We start from the raw sequence: 16547 nt of genomic DNA on the forward strand, positions 1-16547 counted from the left end.
ATAATCTAGAAGTAAAACAAACACACCCTAAATAAGGTTGTTTGGTTTATGCTAAGGGGTTGAGATTCTAGTGTCGTCCCCACCTGTCCATTAGAATTGGACGGACGAGATGGAACGCCAGAGAACATGGTTGTCCCTAGCTATACCGCAGCCAAACACACTAGTCGATCAAAGGGGATGAAGATAACTTCATTAGTCCTAATATTTTGAGGACAAGGTACTGATGTGAGAATTTTCCACCAATCTATGCAGCATGGGGAGTCCAAGGATGTCATTGCAGTACATGTAGAACTCAATAATGATGAACACCACATATTTCATGGGAAAGTTTAACCGTGTGATGAATGTGACTAGTAGCTTTATGGTGTCGTAGTTTCGACCCCATGATAAGTAAATTTGTAGGTTAGACAGAGATCATTGTGTCATCGTTCTAATGGCCTTGCTCGAGATAAACTTGAAGAAGAGAGTTTTGACTAGTTCGAAGAGAACTCCTACGTCCAATATAGTGATGAAGACTTTGTTGCTAGCTTTGGGTGTTACAAGGTAGAGTGTTTGGTTCTCGTGCTTGTGTAAGAAGTGCTACAATCTGAGTTAGTCTTCCTCTATATCTTGACTCTCATCCTTTATATAGTCGAGGAACGAGTGGCCACTATTACACAAAAGATTTGATAAGGTACAACATTTCCACTCATGAACGTGTGGTCATTTCTAGTATGTTATCATGTGCACGTTCATTTTGTCATCTTTGATCTAACCGTGAGGTGGTTGAGTCCTGTGAGCATATGGTGCCTTGTTGCCGAGTACGCTTCCGCATGAGTAGTTCACCTAGGAGTCTTCCACCCTGCCTTTGTCTCGTACGTCCGTGCTGACTTCCTACTCCTAGGAGTGAGGCCCTCCATGACATGTGGTACCTTTTAGTCTAGTCGATGGAGACTTATGGTCCTTCGTATTGTGTCCTTCCTTAGTCATCACATTTTTTAGTCATGGACACATGTTGATGGGTTAAGGGATCATAAATGCCCTATCCTTCTTACAACACCTCTTGTCTTTCAAAGTGCACGATATAAACTGGCATGTCCTAGCGTGATTGAGTTTTTTTAGACTGACTTGACCAAGAAGGCTCGAACGAGTTTTGTTTAAGGCCCTTGGTCAGGGAACTCGTTTTGAGGGACCTTTAGGTAAGTTTGCTTATGTCCGACTTAGTTTGGATGGCTTGGTCTAGTGTGTCGTGGTTGGGTCCGACCTGGTGAGAGGGTCCAGGTCAAGAGAGTTTTCATTTGGGTTGTTGTTGTTAGACCTATCTTGGTCGAGGTGACCTAGTCAAGGATATACTGTCTAGAGTCTGATTCCGTGAAAGTTTTTCCCCTTTGAGTGGTCTCTTTATGTTTTGTATCAGGGTACCATGTATATAGGTACACATCACGTGGAGTAGATCAGGAGGATCATCCCTAGGGAGATTCTTGCAAACGAGCATGCATATATGAGCTTTGCATGTATGACCTGCATTTTGTTGAAGGCATACATTGACATGACGTTGAGGTTGTGAAAGTTCCTTTTGTCTGGGAACATAGATCTGGATGTCGCCTAGAGGGGGTGAATAGACGAATAAAAAGTATCACTACAAATTTAGAACTTCTTATTCTACTCGAAGTATGGGTTTCAACAAAATGAAATTGAATTGAGTACATCGCAACAAAATGTCTCCTAGAGGTGGTAGATTGAGGCTTCCACTATATCATTGAAGGTTACAGCAGGGCCACGACTGTTTACAACTTTCTCGACAGCACTTCGGCAGAGTAACACTCTCTCAAGATCACCGCTCTTCTTTCTAGCAGCACCTCTCCTCTTTTTTGGCTTATGACTGTGCCAACACTAAGTCTAGAGAGAAATGCGCAAGAGAGAGAGAGAGATAAAAAATATTTCACAATGAGTTTCTGCTTTCTTACTGCATAACTGTATTCCTTAGGGTCGTGGAGGCATCCTTTTATAGCCCCATGGCCCTTGTAGCCATTGCTAATCACATGGAGAAGGGGATCTACGCCGAGGCACTGGAGCGGTTTGGTGCGCCACCAGACTGGGTCCATGAGCCCCTAGTCTGGGCTGATTAACATTTGCCTTAGCTGACGGGCACTAGACAGGGTGCATCAGCTAGCCGTTGCCTGCGCCAGCGCCCATTGAAGTAGTTGTTGGGGGCGGTCTGGTGCACCACTGGACCACACTGTTCGTGGTCTCGTGAATTATAAAAATAATTCCTAGTACCTCACTATTTAGCTGTAAAGGTGGTTTGGTGCACATGGATCCAGTCCGGTGCACTAGGGTGCCGAAGCTTTCAACCGGGCCCTCTGCTAAGCCGGTTCATGGTCCGATGCGCCCAGACAGGCTGCAGTACGTGAGGCTTTCTTCTCCAATCTTTCTCTTTTTGACTTCATCTCTTTGGAGGTACTTTCCTATGACTTAGACACACATTATTAGAGTATAATCCAGTTGACTAAGTCCTAGAAAGTTACTTGTTTCTCAATCTCACTAGATTTTATGTTTCTCCTAAAAAAATCCCCGGATGACACTTTTCTACAAATCGAGTTAGAGAGCAAGCCAAAGTTCCATATGCAGAGTAAAAGGTGTATGCAACATAGTTAAGTACTCAAACCTTGCATACTTAATATTTTCACCGTTTTGCACCTTTTGGCATGTTTGAGGTCGGGATTGACTCCAAAGCATCATGTTGCTACAACTTGATCTCTAAAGTTGTCCATGAGCTCCAATACCTTGCAATGGTCACATAGAATATACCAGACACAAGAATGACCCAGACTAAAGGTTCGAGTGAACTTAGCTCTTTTGGGTCACTTCCAGGTTCTGACTTTGATACTTCTCCTCTTTCTAGTGATCTTGTCCTACCGCTTGAGCTAGGATCTTAAGCCTTATGACTTGAACCATAATCCATAAGAATTACCTCAATGGTTCCAAGTCATGTCCTTATGTAGCAATCCTCAATGCACATGACCTTCCTCAGCTGATCAACCTTGACTTTTGTAGAGCCTCTTCTTCATGTTGGTTTTAAGTTCCTCTTTCACCTTGACCTTCTCCCTTGCTCTAGTACCTCAAAGATCTTGTGGCTCCATCCTTGGTTAAATCTACTTGACTCCAATTCATGTATATTGATTCTCACATAATCAGTATCCATCTCTCATTTAACTTGTGATGTACATTATCCATAGTCATCTTAGCCTTTGGATTATCACACTTGATTATTGAAAGGGAAATGTGCCCTTGGGCCATTTCTAGTATATTTTGGTGATTAAGTGTCCAACACATATTAAGTGGGTTATTATATACCAAATGATGAATGAAGTGCAAATCAACAAAGAAGGTATGTTTCTAGACTTAGTACATTCGTTTTGGGTACTAATAAAGTTACCTAAGTGCTAGAAACAGGAAAAGAAAAAGATTGGAAGAGAGTGCCTGTGTGCAGCCAAGACTCAGCACAGTCTGGCACACCGGACAGTGTCCAGTGGTGCACCGGACAGTGTCCGGTGTGCCAGATGGGTCCAAGGTGAACAGGCCACTCTCGGGACTCGACGGCGGCGTATGGCTATAATTCACCGGACTGTTCGATGGGTCGGCCGTGGCAAAGTCATCGCTCTCGGGAAAAGTTCAACGGCGTATGGCTAAAATTCACCGGACTGTCCGGTGAGGCACCAGACTGTCCGGTGAGCCAACGATCAACTTCACAACTGTCGGCAGCGTGATCTGAGGGCGACACGTGGCCCGCACCAACGGTCGGAAGGGGCACCGGACAGTGTCAGGTGCGCCAACCGACGCTAGAGTTGTAACGGTCGGCTGCGCCAAATTAGGAAGGAGATCCGCACCGGGCATGCTACAGTGCTTGTCCGGTGGTGCACCGGACTGTTTGGTGCGCCACCCGACAGAAGGCAAGATTAGCCTTCCAAGATTGCCTCCAACGGCTCCTAGCTGTCTTAGGACTATAAAAGGGATCCCTAGGTGCATGGAGGAGAAACCCAAGCATTCTTTGATCATTCCTAAGCATTCAGACTCCACTCCCACGCATTTGATTCTCTGTGCTAGAAATTTGAGCTCCTCTTGAGTTGAGAACTCCGTGTGTTGAACTTAGAGCTCAAGTTGTGACTTGTGTGCGTGATTGTGCTCTCGTTTTGAGTCTTGTGTGCGTTGCTCTCCCCTCCCTTACTTCCATGCTTCTTTGTGATCATCAATTGTAAGGGCGAGAGGCTCCAAGTTGTGGAGATTCCTCGCAAACGGGAGAAAGTATAAGAAAGAAGAACACCGTGGTATTCAAGTTGATCATTGGATCACGGGTTGAGTGCAACCCTCGTCCATTGGGATGCCACAACGTGGAAGTAGGCAAGTGTTATACTTGGCCGAACCACGGGATAACTTGCGTGTCTCTTGTGATTGCTTTTCTATGTGATTATTGTGACTCGCAAGAGCTCGATCTATAGCCACTTGGTTTTATCATTCTAACACTTAACCAAGCTTTGTGGCTATTAGTTGTTGAATTTTACAGGATCACCTATTCACCCCCCTCTAGGTGCTCTCAATTACTTGTGTTAAACCCTATAAGCTTTACACTTAAGGGATCCGTTGGAGTGGTACCATGGGACTATAGGGTGCATCTCTTGATGCAGAAGCTTGAGGGCATGTTGAAAGCCTAAATCCTCAGTGGCCTCATAGACGACGACCATCGTTCGCTCTGGGTTATGGAATTCTAGCCCTTATTGGCCTCGTTAAGGAACGAGCTCCATGTGAGATCGGGGGTTGTGGTCTTTCTTCTTCTAGGGTCATAGAACTGTTGTTGCAAAATGTCATTTGAGACATCGTTGGGTGGGCATCCCTAGTCGGAGTGCTCCTGATTAGGGTGTTGTTGGAAGTGCACTGTCAGGTCCTTAACTATCTTACATCCGGTTAGGTCATGGGTACCTGACCTATGCACAGGCAGTACTTCCTAGTGCCCTAGGGCACTGGGTGGGGCTACTTCTAGCCTCGGGGCATGTTCACTAACGCTTTTCGTGATGGCATAGACCCCCATAAACCTTCCCTTTTTCTTTTTTGGGGCTTGGTTTGGGAGGGTCGATGCCTAGCGGCTCTAATCGCGTCTTGTGGGGGAGCATGTCATGCTGTACCAACTATTGTTTGTGTGCACTTGTCTATTAGAGATAGCAACTCTCTAACATGTGGGACAAATGCCAACTTTAATTTTAAATTTATTTTTGTGGGGATGGGCCATCACACGTTTTGTCACTGGGTCCTCGCGTATCATAGAACAATTACATTATATCATCAAATATGATTGGTGTGCTGGTTCAATACGCGAGCATTGTACTAGTTGGTCACAAACTATTGGTAGAGTTCTTCCTGCACGACGGAGGGTGGGGGAGCGATACATTGCGCCTTTTGGAGATGGTATAATGTGTTGTCGTCATCCGTATGCCGCTGGCTTGCTTGCAGCGCCTCTGTAGACATTATCCCACTATGTGTTGTGCTCAGGTCACTGTCGTCGCTCGCCACATCTGTGATCCACGCTCTAGTGCCGTCACTCACTCGCCATGCACTGCTCTCACGTACAAGTCGGTGCTCGCTGGATCCGTTGTCGTGCCTCCTGCTGACCACCGCTAAGCGAAGGAAAGGAGTTGAAGGAGCCATTGAGCAAGGAGGGGTCGGGTTGGGGTTCAGGATGAGTAAATACTATGCCAACAATACTGTTTGACGTATGATAAGGGGTGTTTGGTTTCTCAAACTAAAGTTTAGTTCATGTCACATCAAATTTTTGAAAATCGATTACGAGTATTATATATAGCCTTAATTAGGTTTAATAAATTCATCTCGGCTTTTAGTATTCATATGTGTAGTTATTTTATAATTAGACTATATTAAATACCCGTAATTATTATTTAAATATTCGATGTGATAGAGACTAAACTTTATTTGGATATCACCTAAGTGTTGGGCCTTTTGTTCCCAGATGATGGTGGTTAAAAAATACCGCTTAATGACATTTTAAGAGTTATTTTTGAAAATTGTCAGAGAAATTGTTCATTGTTGGTTTCAATTATATGGCAATCTCGATTTTTACATCGTGATAAAATTGAAATAGGAAATTGCAATGTTTAGATCTAATTAACTAATTTGTTAGAGTTCTCTTTTTAAAATATTACTCCTATCAACGAAGAAAGAAATATATAGAGAAGACATTAAAGTTGCTCCTACATGCATAAAACTATTAGGACTGATTTGGTTATTAGTAAATTGAAGTAGATCCATGAAAAATAAATCCTCTTGTTATTCAAGTTTAAATAGTAAAGTAATTTCTTCCTATAGATCCCTTTAAGTCACCGAACCAGGCCTTAGTGGTTCTAAATCTTTTAAATGTGTTTTTAATGGAGTACAATTTTAATCGTTGGAACTGCCCTGACAAATCGAGCTGATTAGTTAAGCACCCTTCGTCAGAGAGATAACAGACGTTGGCCGGTAGTAGTGACTGGTTCAGCGCTTTTGACTCCCGGTCTCCCACCACAGCTGCTCTGCTCCTCACGCAACTCGAAGCGCAACGGAGGGAAACCCAACACCCCACTGCCACACTCCCCTCCCCTCGGCTTTGTCCAGTCTCCACTTTTTTTCTCCCAGCACCACCAGATCGCGGGAAATGTCCGTATAGCCTCAGCAAGAAGCAAGAAGCAAGAAGCAGTCGGGAGGCAATGGGTTGCTGCATCAGCAAGAAGTGCGACGAGCCGCCGGGCACGGCGGCTGGGGAAGTTTCCCGGCGTCGGTCGGAGGCGCGCGACCCGCCGCCGCCCCCGCCGGAGGAGGAGACGGTGAAGGAGGTCCTCTCGGAGACCCCGAAGGCCAAGCCGAGGCCCAGTCCGAGGCGCGTGGCTGCGTCGGCGGGGAAAGAAGCAGGGGAGATGGGGGCCAATGCGAAGCTTGGCACTGCTAGGGCGAAGGATTGTGGTGGTGGTGGCGGCGGCGGCAGGGCGCGTCGGGCGGTGGGTCCGGCGCGTTCCGGGCCGTCGGGCGACGAGAAGTCGGAGGTGGCGTCCGAGTCCTCGGCCGCGACCACCGCGGCGGGCCCCGAACGGTCCCCGGCGAAGGCGTCCAGGAGGCGGGCGGCAGCCGAGGCCGCGCGCGGCGCCAGGCGGGACCGAGGCGCCGGCGGCGGGCGCCCACCACGCGGCGGCCGCGCGTCCCCCTCGCCGCCGCCGCCGCTGCAGCAGCGGCGGCGCGATGCCGGGGAACGGGCGGCGCGGAGGTCTCCGTCGCCCGCGGCGAAGCGGACGCAGGAGCAGCGCCGCGCGGGCGCCGCCTCTGCGACTGCGACACAGCGTAAGCCGCCTGTCCCCACCAGGCCCTGTGGCCGCGCGTCGCCGCGGCGTGGGCAGCAGGCGCCTCCCGAGCCGGCGCAGCCACGCGAGCCTGAGGATAGTGCATCTCCGCCGCCGGTGCAACCAGAGGAGAATGCCGGGTCCACGACCACCGCGGTTGCCGGCGACGGTGAGGGGAAGGAGTCGCTGGACAACCCTTTGGTGGCCATGGAGTGCTTCATCTTCCTGTAGCACTAACCTTCTCCTGACCCGTTCTCCGCTGTCAGCAAATTACTCCACATAGTTTTAGCAGGAGTAAAGGTGGTGGTGTTGGTAGCAGCAGCAGGCAGTAGGCCAGTAGCAGCGTAATTTGGTGAGTAATAATCTCGTCGTGTAAAACGTTTCCCCCCTGGGCTGGCTTTTTAACCCCCGCGGGAGAAAAATTACTGGCTATTCCCGTAGAGCCTTCAGCCCGTCAGAATTCAGATCGCAGGGCTGGGCTCTGACGCGCTGTGCTGATGTATTGTCTGCACTCTGTAGAGTACCTCTCCGATTGTGCATGTCTACTTGTAATCTTCTGTTCCTTTTTGCAATGGCGAGTCATTCAGAGCTGGAAAGGCATTCCATCTGTTATAGTAGTATTGTTTTGCCGTTCTCTGTTACACTGCCCGCCCGATTCAATTTGCTCTGGCGGAACTGAAAAGCTTCTCCGTCTCACACACGTGTTCTTTTACTTTTACCGTTATTAGCACACCGTTAGCTCAATTTGCGGCGCAGCAGAGATGGATTTTGCGGTAGCCGTACAATTTTCGCAGTGTAGTCCATGAACCCAGGCCTCTCTTCAATTCTTCTCGTATATACTATTCGCAAAAGAAATGTGTATATGCTAGTAATAATAATACTAGCACAGTACTAGGATGGTCCAGAGTTCAAGAAATAGAACTGGCCACAGCGTCAGCGCTGCCGCTGCTAGTTTTCATCACTGCATGAACAGTACGTGGGAGAGAGGGAGTGCAGCAGCAGCAACACGCACTGCTTGCTGTGCCCAATAGTGGCTGTCTGAGAACACTTGTCTACCATTACGGCCCTGTTTGGCACAGCTGCTGCTTGTTGAAAAAGCAGCTTATCTGATAAGCTGGTGAAAAGCAGCTTCTGCTTGTTGGCTGCTTTTAGTGTATTCTGAGAAGCAGCTGAACTGATAAGCTGCTGCAGAAGCTAGCTGTTTGGCAGAACTTCTGCTTAAATTTGTGAAGAAGCTGAAAATAAGCTGTGCCAAACAGGGCCTACATCTCGGGTGTCGTTCAGGCGCGTTTCTGAGATTAGTATGGCAGATGGCACCGACGCGCCGTTCAGGGATCAGGATCACGAGAGACTCGGGGTCACGCTCGTTCAGGCGGGCAAGTCACGAACGCACGCGTGCCGCCGACCCGCACCCGGCTATCGCCGCTCCCGCCTCCCCGCTGCCCCCCAGGCTTCTTTCGCTTCCATAATGTTCCAATCGCGCCGGCACGTTGCTGCTGTGGCGTGTTGCGCACTTGCGCTCCCCGCCTCGGCGACGGTTCTGCTGCCCACTGCACTGCACTGCACCTACCGGGCTAGTCAGCTACCGAGACGTTTTCATCCGGTCGGCAGCTTCCACCGCGCGCGCGGCAGGCGGAGCAGATCGCACCGGCCGGAGCCGACGATCACCAGGACCGAAGCAGTGGGCCAAGGAGACGACGCATCGCCGGCCCCGATGCGGCCGGCGTGCAGGCAGCGAAGCGAGGCCGCTGCGCTTTTGCCCGCCACTCGCCCCACGCCCCCAGCCTTTGCGTTGCGCCTTTGCAGGTGTTGCAGGCTGGGTGGCCGGGTGCGGTGCGGCCGTGCAGGTGCGGCGAGCCAGGCAGACGCCCAGCCCCCAGCAGTGGCAGTTCCGCGATCCAGACGGTGTGGGGGAAAAGGGCACTCGCGTGCCGACATGCGCCAGTGACGCCGAGCCCATCAGGCCCGGCAATTTCCTCGTTGCGCTTGCGCCGCAGCTTTCCGGTGGCGACCCTTTTCGATCCTGGGGTTCCGCGACATCGGTGGATGCCAATGCCATGCCGCCGGTGAGTGCGCGTGCTGCTGCACTTCCCCAGTACTGCACCTCTGTGCACGCTTCCAACGGCCAAAAAAAAACCCGCAACGGGCGCACACCCCAAAAACATAAAATCTATATAATTAGTTAAAATTTCACCATATATGCACCCGCTAAAATAAATTCCTATGCATTCACAAGTCATGCACCACCCTCAATTTTGCTTTAGCTTCGCCACTGCTGTCAACAACAGTTTTATCACGTTACTTCCAATACTGCCGTATCATCTAAAGTGAGATAAAATAAATAATGAAACACACGCTCTTAAAACGAAGTTTCTATAGGCTACCATGTCAATTAAATACTGTATCTAAATGACCAATAAAAAATTGTATAAAATAAATGTAGATGTAACAAAATGCTCACCATGGTGGTTTTATACGTTTTCCAATGTCTTACAAATGATTTGACATGATTTTATAGAGAAGAAACTACTTCCAATGTCTTAAAATAAATATGGTGTCATATCATTCAAAAACTGATGTGACACTCTAATTGATGTATATATGGAACTTCTCATTAAACTATTGCTTGAATAGTCTAAATAGTTAGCTTTACTTATAGTATCGTTCATAGGACACTATTGGAGGGCATAGAGAAGAACCATCTCCTCTAAATATAGGGTCGAGAAGAACCATCTCCTCTAAATATAGGGTAAATGACCCTTTAGAGGTCATTGCTGAAGTGGCTTAGGGGCATGAAAACCATTAATTGCCTAAGCAATTTTTATTATCATTGTGATCTAACTAAAATTGCTTCTACAAACATGGATATTAGTCACAATAATCTCATTAATCACCAAAACTACCGAGAACCTATATATTTTTTATAATACAAGTAAACTTCCATACGATTAGATTATATGGCATGTTTTGTTTGTGTAAATACCAAATAAGCGCTAGATCAAATATAACCATTTATAATAAAACAAGCTAATGCAAGATGCATTGCACAATGAATTATGTTCCTTGTTCCAAGAACTTTCGTTCCAATCATACATATGGAGTATTACCCTTTCGTACTAAGGTTTTAAAAGCACGTCCCACAACCATTATTTTCAAGTCTAAGGACTTGCTGATCGTTATGGCTGACCGAATTAGACAATTAATTGTAATTAGTTCAAATCGACTTGGACGATTAACCACTGACTAATTGGACGACTGTTTTAATCAGACGACTTGAAAATAGCGCTCACAACCCATGTCCCAGTTTCTCAACCGACCACACAAGGGCCTCACTTCGTTCCAATCATGAGGGCATGAGGCATCTCGCTAGAATGACAAGAAAATTGGACACCCGTCGAATTTATTCTAAGGCACAGCTTCCTGACGAATTGAATTAAGTTCACAGACGCCTCGGTGGGATTTATTCTCAGGCACAACATCCCGAGGAACTGATTCAAGTTCACGGACGCCTCGGTCTAATTTGGCACAACTCCGTGTGGAGTTTATTCAAGTTCACAGAGGTCTCCTTGAGAGCACACACAAAAAAATTCGATCACTCAACCCAACAAACATAGCAACTCACAACCCGAGTCTTCCTTTTTCCATTTCTCGGCTTATCTGGATTTCCTTCGTCATATAATTAATCCCGTGGCCAAAATTGTGCTGCGAGCCTGGGATTTTATCCAACGAAAGCGAAATCTTCATGCGGCTGATGGTGACTCTGCCCACTTATTCACTACCTCTTTCAATTTGTCGAATCCCTGGAATACGAGAGATGGGTAAGGTGACAAACTAAAAGACAGTTCCAGAAACAGAAAAAAAAAGGACTAGACAAAGACAGCAAGCGCCAAAAGATCGCTGGCAAAATAGAAGAAGCTACATGTCAGCAGTCCGCTTCACTAGTGCTGCCAAGGCTACTATCCCCGTATACACCGCCATAATCAAACAAACATGCCCCATTAAACGAAAACATACTATTTTCAAGGATCAAAACCCCTGCCTGCCTTCTGTGAAAATTCCATCCGAGACTCCCCTTGCACCCCAGCAAAAATCAATTAGCATAATCAGAGACCAAGATGCACAACTCCAAATGATGACCAGATATGGACTAAAGCATTCCGTACTGGCCCTATATTGTTTTCGTTCAAACACAGGGTTTGTTGCATGTCATAATTCTATAGCGTCATGCGGTCATGATAGGAAGCTTTGAACATTCCCATCAATACAAACAGAACATGGAGGTGCAATAGTGACGTAAATTATGAAATAGTATCCACATTCATGCAGCCTTTCTACTGATTAGTAACTTAGTAGTAAGTGGTGATTGGAAGTGCAGGTGCAACACAGCTACATAATAGTGATGATTGAACAATCTAGTTAGTTCTCCACACTTTTGACAAGTAGTGGTGCTAAGAGAAGTGTGGGCATCGCATAAGAGATATTATGAATCTTGAGACAGGCAGTCCTGAGAGTGAAATCCTAAACGATTCACCACCTCCAAATGGACTAAATTATTGACAGGAACACCATATGCAGAAAAAAAAAGAAGAATCCACTTACTGTTCGGTTTGTGAAGCTTCCAAAAGATTCGCCTTCCTGGCGTGTGCCATTCCAATAGGTAAAGAGAGGTTCCAAAACCTTCTCGATGTCATCAAGCTTCACTTTGTCCATAAATGATTCTGCTAGCGTACTCTGGTTTGGTGTTCCACCCAGCCAGATCTATGGCCACAGTAGAGTAGAGTGCAATAAATACAAAATAAACAAAAAAAACTAAATAGGTAAGATTGCCAAGTGAATGTAATCAAAATGATGTGTCAAAATATGCCACTATTCTTGTTACCTGGTAACTTTTTGGGCCATCACCAACAAAACCAAGCTCTGCCATATATGGTCTAGCGCATCCATTAGGGCATCCAGTTATCCTCACAACCACAGACTCCGAATCCTTGATACCAACCTATTAAGCAGATACAGTAACATGAAATGACAGGGCTCCAAATATATGCATCTGCATCTACAAAACAAATTTCTCACAATATGTCAGACAAATACCTTATTGAAGACTGCTCTAATTCGTTTAAGAATGGGTAAGATCCCCCGTTCAGCTTCTGTTTGTGCCAAAGGGCACAGTGGCAAGGCAGGGCATGCCATGGCAGTTAAATTCAGGGGGTCGACATCCTTCGGTTCCTATATACATGAACACCCCAACTTCAGTTATATTTCACCAGCATACCAGGGTGTTGCAAAATCCAATTTACACAGAAAGTAATCCTGTTTGGTTATATTTTTTTTCTTCTCTGAATTTTCAGTGTGAGAAAGGTCTTGTTATGTAGGAAGTGGTTATAAGAACAATGATATCAACTGGAGCAGCAAAGAATGCAAGGAGAATTGGAAGAATTTTATGTAAACCCAAAAAAATGTAATTAATCACTTCAAACCAAGCGGAAAAATAGAGGTAGGAAATCTTACCAGCAGGCCAGCTTGTGCAAGAGCTGTAGTTATGGGTTCTCTCCACGCTTGATCAATCCCACATAAAATAAGATTTTGGTTTGGGGTAATACTAACATCCAAATTATACTTCTCAATTATCTCTCGTAGAGTTTTCTTTGCTTGCCCACCAACACGACCATTATCAACATGCACTCCATAGAATAATTTCCCATCACCCTACAATAGAGAAAATAGAGGCAACATAAAGATCAAGACATAGCTAATAAGAAGAAAATGTTGCCTTAGCAAGCATGTAAGTGAATTAGCAAACTCATAAAATGCTCTTCTCATAGAGCACAAAGTAAAGGCAACATATAAATATGTCATGTCAAACGAGAAGGATTAAGTGGAGAACATAATCTTTGCCACTGATCATTTTTAAACAAACAATAAAACCACAAATCACTTGGACTATTCTTACTACAAGGTAACATTACTTTTTTTCCTTTTCTTTTTAGAGGGGCAGGTGAGGGGGTAAGGACTAAGAACACAGATTATCATTAGTTGCCCAAGATAACAAAAGAATCATGGTGATGGTGAGCAATACCTGTTCTTGCCAGCCAAGGTAGCTGTTAAACTGCCACTCTGGCAATGGTCGGAAACTTTCAAACTTCTTCCCGTAATATTTTTCAACTTCAGCCCGAAACCTATCTATTCCCCAACGGTCAATCAAATACTTCATCCTACTATACTTGCGGTCATCCCTTCTTCCATTTTCCCTCTGTGTGACGACGATGGCCTTTATAGCATATAATATATCTTCTTTTGGAACATAACCCAATGGATCAGCCAGCCGAGGGAATGTAGTTTCCACTCGGTGTGTCCTTCCCATGCCACCACCAACCTGAAAAATAGGGTAGTAAAAACATTATAGAATAAATAAACATGTACAAACAAAGTTATGCAAAGGCAGAGCAGGTTCAGAATGTTTTTCATAGGTCTTACATAGATGTTAAAGCCAATAGGTTCTCCTGCATCATCTGAAACAACAACAACACCGATGTCATTGGTCAGAATATCAACAGAGTTATCACCAGCCGCGGTAACTGCAACCTTGAACTTCCTTGGTAGATACTGGGTGCCATAGATTGGTTCCGGAGAGTCAGGGAAGTTCGTTCCATGCGAGTTGTCATTGCGGGCTTTTGTCACCTCAGGAGGCTCTTCAGCTGACATTATCTTCTCGCCATCCACCCACAGGTCATAATAAGCCCCGGACTGTGGTGTAAGGAGTGCTGCAATGTTCTCTGCTGTTTGTTGAGCAAAAAGGATATCTTTTTTGACAAAAGGCGCTGCAGGAGCAAGTACATTCCTGTTGAGATCGCCACAAGCACCCAATGTTGAGCCCATATTCTTTATGACAGTGCTTAGAACAGTCTTCAAGTTCTTCTTAAGAACACCGTGCAACTGGAATGTCTGCCTGGTCGTCAGGCGGAGTGTTCCGATGCCAAACTCATCAGCTAGTGTATCCATAGCTAAATAAAGTTGGTTTGGAACTTTCCCACAAGGGTTCTTTGTCCGGAGCATAAACGAGTAATTCTTCTGCCCACGGACATCTCGGTCAGTTTGCTGGTAGCTTCCATGAAACTTGATCAGCTGAACAGCACTCTCGTTGATATTTGGGGCCTCTGAGACCAACTCCTCGTTCAAAGGGTACCGGAGGAAGTTGCTCTTTTCCTTGATTATCTCAACCTTGCTTCGCTTAACTTCAGAAGCGTCCTTCTTCGCAGGCTGCAGGCATGATTTACGGGTTCAAAATCTCAGAAAATTCCATGATTGCATAAATTTTTCTAGCAAACTAAATTGGCATTGCGTACTGTAGCCAAGGTTTTTAACCGACACTCCTGGGGTACAACAGGATAATGTAAGGCAAAAGTAGTTCCATTTTGGGGAAACTTTCTCAATGTTTTGAAACGGAACATTTCCCAGAAGACAAAAGTCAAGTCTCTCTTCACTTTGTTCGAACCCATTCTAGTATAAAATGGCAATACTGGAGAGGATATCTAATCTATCAAAATTTCCTGCTTTATCAATATAGTGAATGCGCATCATAAATCAAGAAACAGTCGATCTAAACCACCACCACCACTGGAATTTTTTAATGGACTGGACATATTCACCACTAGGCACGAGCATCAAATAAATCGTAAATCAGGCACAAGTAAAACTCACAAAAAGAATCACCCAGAACCGCAGTTTCAGATCAGTTTTCAGGAGTATCATTTTCAGCAAAGCATCCCTATTCCTTAATTAATTCCCTTGAGAAACGGAACCCATGATCCCCTAGAAATGGCGGCGCCCGGAACGCCCCAGCCCGAGGAATCTCCCGAGGCGAAGGCTCGAAACCAATCGACGCAGACTCACCGCGGAGACGGCGCGTATGCTACCCGCGGACGCACCGCCCGGCCGGGCCGCGGCGGGTGGCGCCACCCGGATCGGCCTCCCGAGCACCCGGGACCGCGGGAGCTGCGCCGCTGCGCCCCGGAAGCCGTGGACCTCGGCGCCCCCGATCGCCCCCGACATCGCTGGAGCCGGGAAGAAGGTGGCGGGCGGAGGTGCGGCGGCGTAGTAGCTGCGACTGCGAGCGAGGATATTTGTCCTTTGCTCGTTCGCACGGTCGAGGGGTCGCGACTCGCGGACGACGGGTACGGTATGTTTTATGAGGGAGAGGTGGGGCCCACCGGGGTATGCCAGTGGAGATCACTCGCGTGGACGTGGTCCACGGGAAATGCTCGACGTTGTATTGGCGATGGCATCGGTGGGCCGATGCGTCAGGGATTCGAGGTACCACGGTGTACGCACACTCGGTGTGCGATGGTGAGAAGCGGGGGTGGAGAAGACACGAACGGCAGTGGTGAAGCATCGCCGCTGTCCACACCTGACGACTGTGGAGACCACGCGTCCCGTCCCGTCCCAGTCACTGACAAGTTGATTACGGTCATGCTAGCCCAACCTGTCAGTCACACAAGAAAATGCTCCCGGGGCCTCGTAGCATCTAGCACTCGTTCTGCTGGTGTATTTTTTTTTTATCTGTTCGTAGGAGGAGGCACGAGGTGGCCAAGATGCGCTTGCACTTGCAGGCGGCTGGGAATTGGATCGTGTGGGTGCATTGAACCTGGACGTCTTTTTCGCTGCCCAAAGGTGGATTCCCCTCTCCTTCCTCGCTTTCCCTTTCCGCGCCCGCAGCCGCACCACACGAACACAAAGTGAGGTCAGAAATGAGATCAGAGACAAGTCTATTCTGTGTGGCCAGTGGGGCGGGATCTCGTGTGGCAGCTTGCCCTCTGTTTATGGCGTGATGCCGCGACGGGCCGCGGGTGTGTTTGGACGTAGCACTAAGGGCATGTTTGGTTTGTGGTTAGCTGTGTCCTACTTTACCTAAAGTTAGTAGTTCGAATTTAATAACTAATCTTAGACAGAAAAGTTAGACAAAGTTGGGCAAGTTAGACATCAATCCAAACAGGCCCTAAGTACCATGCCAAATATTGGCCTTATCAAGCTATTTTGGTTGGTATTTGGTTATAGGCTAAATTTTAGCCATGTCCACAATTTTGGTCATCGCCAATATAAATCTATGCCAATTTTTAGCCAAAACCAATACCATCAAATCGGCTGCCAAATTTTAGCTTAGCCCCAATGCATCTTGTCCACAAACCAAACACCAAA

At 46.8% G+C, this 16547-nt stretch overlaps 2 protein-coding genes across 2 annotated transcripts; one reads left to right on the top strand and one right to left on the bottom strand.

Annotated features, from left to right (window-relative positions):
• Positions 1 to 6473: 6473 nt before the first annotated feature.
• On the top strand, positions 6474 to 7967 carry LOC109940230 (serine/arginine repetitive matrix protein 1). The gene has a single exon (XM_020539608.2). It carries the CDS (start codon positions 6732 to 6734, stop codon positions 7584 to 7586), a length of 855 nt encoding a protein of 284 aa, XP_020395197.1. The 5' UTR covers positions 6474 to 6731; the 3' UTR covers positions 7587 to 7967.
• Positions 7968 to 10722: 2755 nt separating this feature from the next.
• Positions 10723 to 15510, bottom strand: LOC542221 (sulfite reductase1). The gene is made up of 8 exons (NM_001111832.2): positions 15246 to 15510; positions 13830 to 14612; positions 13432 to 13728; positions 12864 to 13061; positions 12447 to 12581; positions 12235 to 12351; positions 11955 to 12113; positions 10723 to 11155 (listed from the first exon to the last, which is right to left on the bottom strand). Exons 1-8 carry the CDS (start codon positions 15402 to 15404, stop codon positions 11096 to 11098), a joined length of 1908 nt encoding a protein of 635 aa, NP_001105302.2. The 5' UTR covers positions 15405 to 15510; the 3' UTR covers positions 10723 to 11095.
• Positions 15511 to 16547: the final 1037 nt, after the last annotated feature.

The sequence above is a fragment of the Zea mays genome, chromosome 6 (genome assembly GCF_902167145.1).
Source record: "Zea mays cultivar B73 chromosome 6, Zm-B73-REFERENCE-NAM-5.0, whole genome shotgun sequence".
Classification (NCBI taxonomy): domain Eukaryota; kingdom Viridiplantae; phylum Streptophyta; class Magnoliopsida; order Poales; family Poaceae; genus Zea; species Zea mays.

What these genes read in the sequence shown, in the direction of transcription:
- LOC109940230 (XM_020539608.2), top strand. Translation starts at nt 6,732, where the DNA reads ATGGGTTGCTGCATCAGCAAGAAGTGCGACGAGCCGCCGGGCACGGCG.
- LOC542221 (NM_001111832.2), bottom strand. Translation starts at nt 15,404, where the DNA reads ATGTCGGGGGCGATCGGGGGCGCCGAGGTCCACGGCTTCCGGGGCGCA. An exon ending in ACCTTGGCTGGCAAGAACAG is followed by an intron (nt 13,062 to 13,431) that starts GTATTGCTCACC and finishes TCTCTATTGTAG; the next exon opens with GGTGATGGGAAATTATTCTA. An exon ending in TTGCACAAGCTGGCCTGCTG is followed by an intron (nt 12,582 to 12,863) that starts GTAAGATTTCCT and finishes TCATGTATATAG; the next exon opens with GAACCGAAGGATGTCGACCC.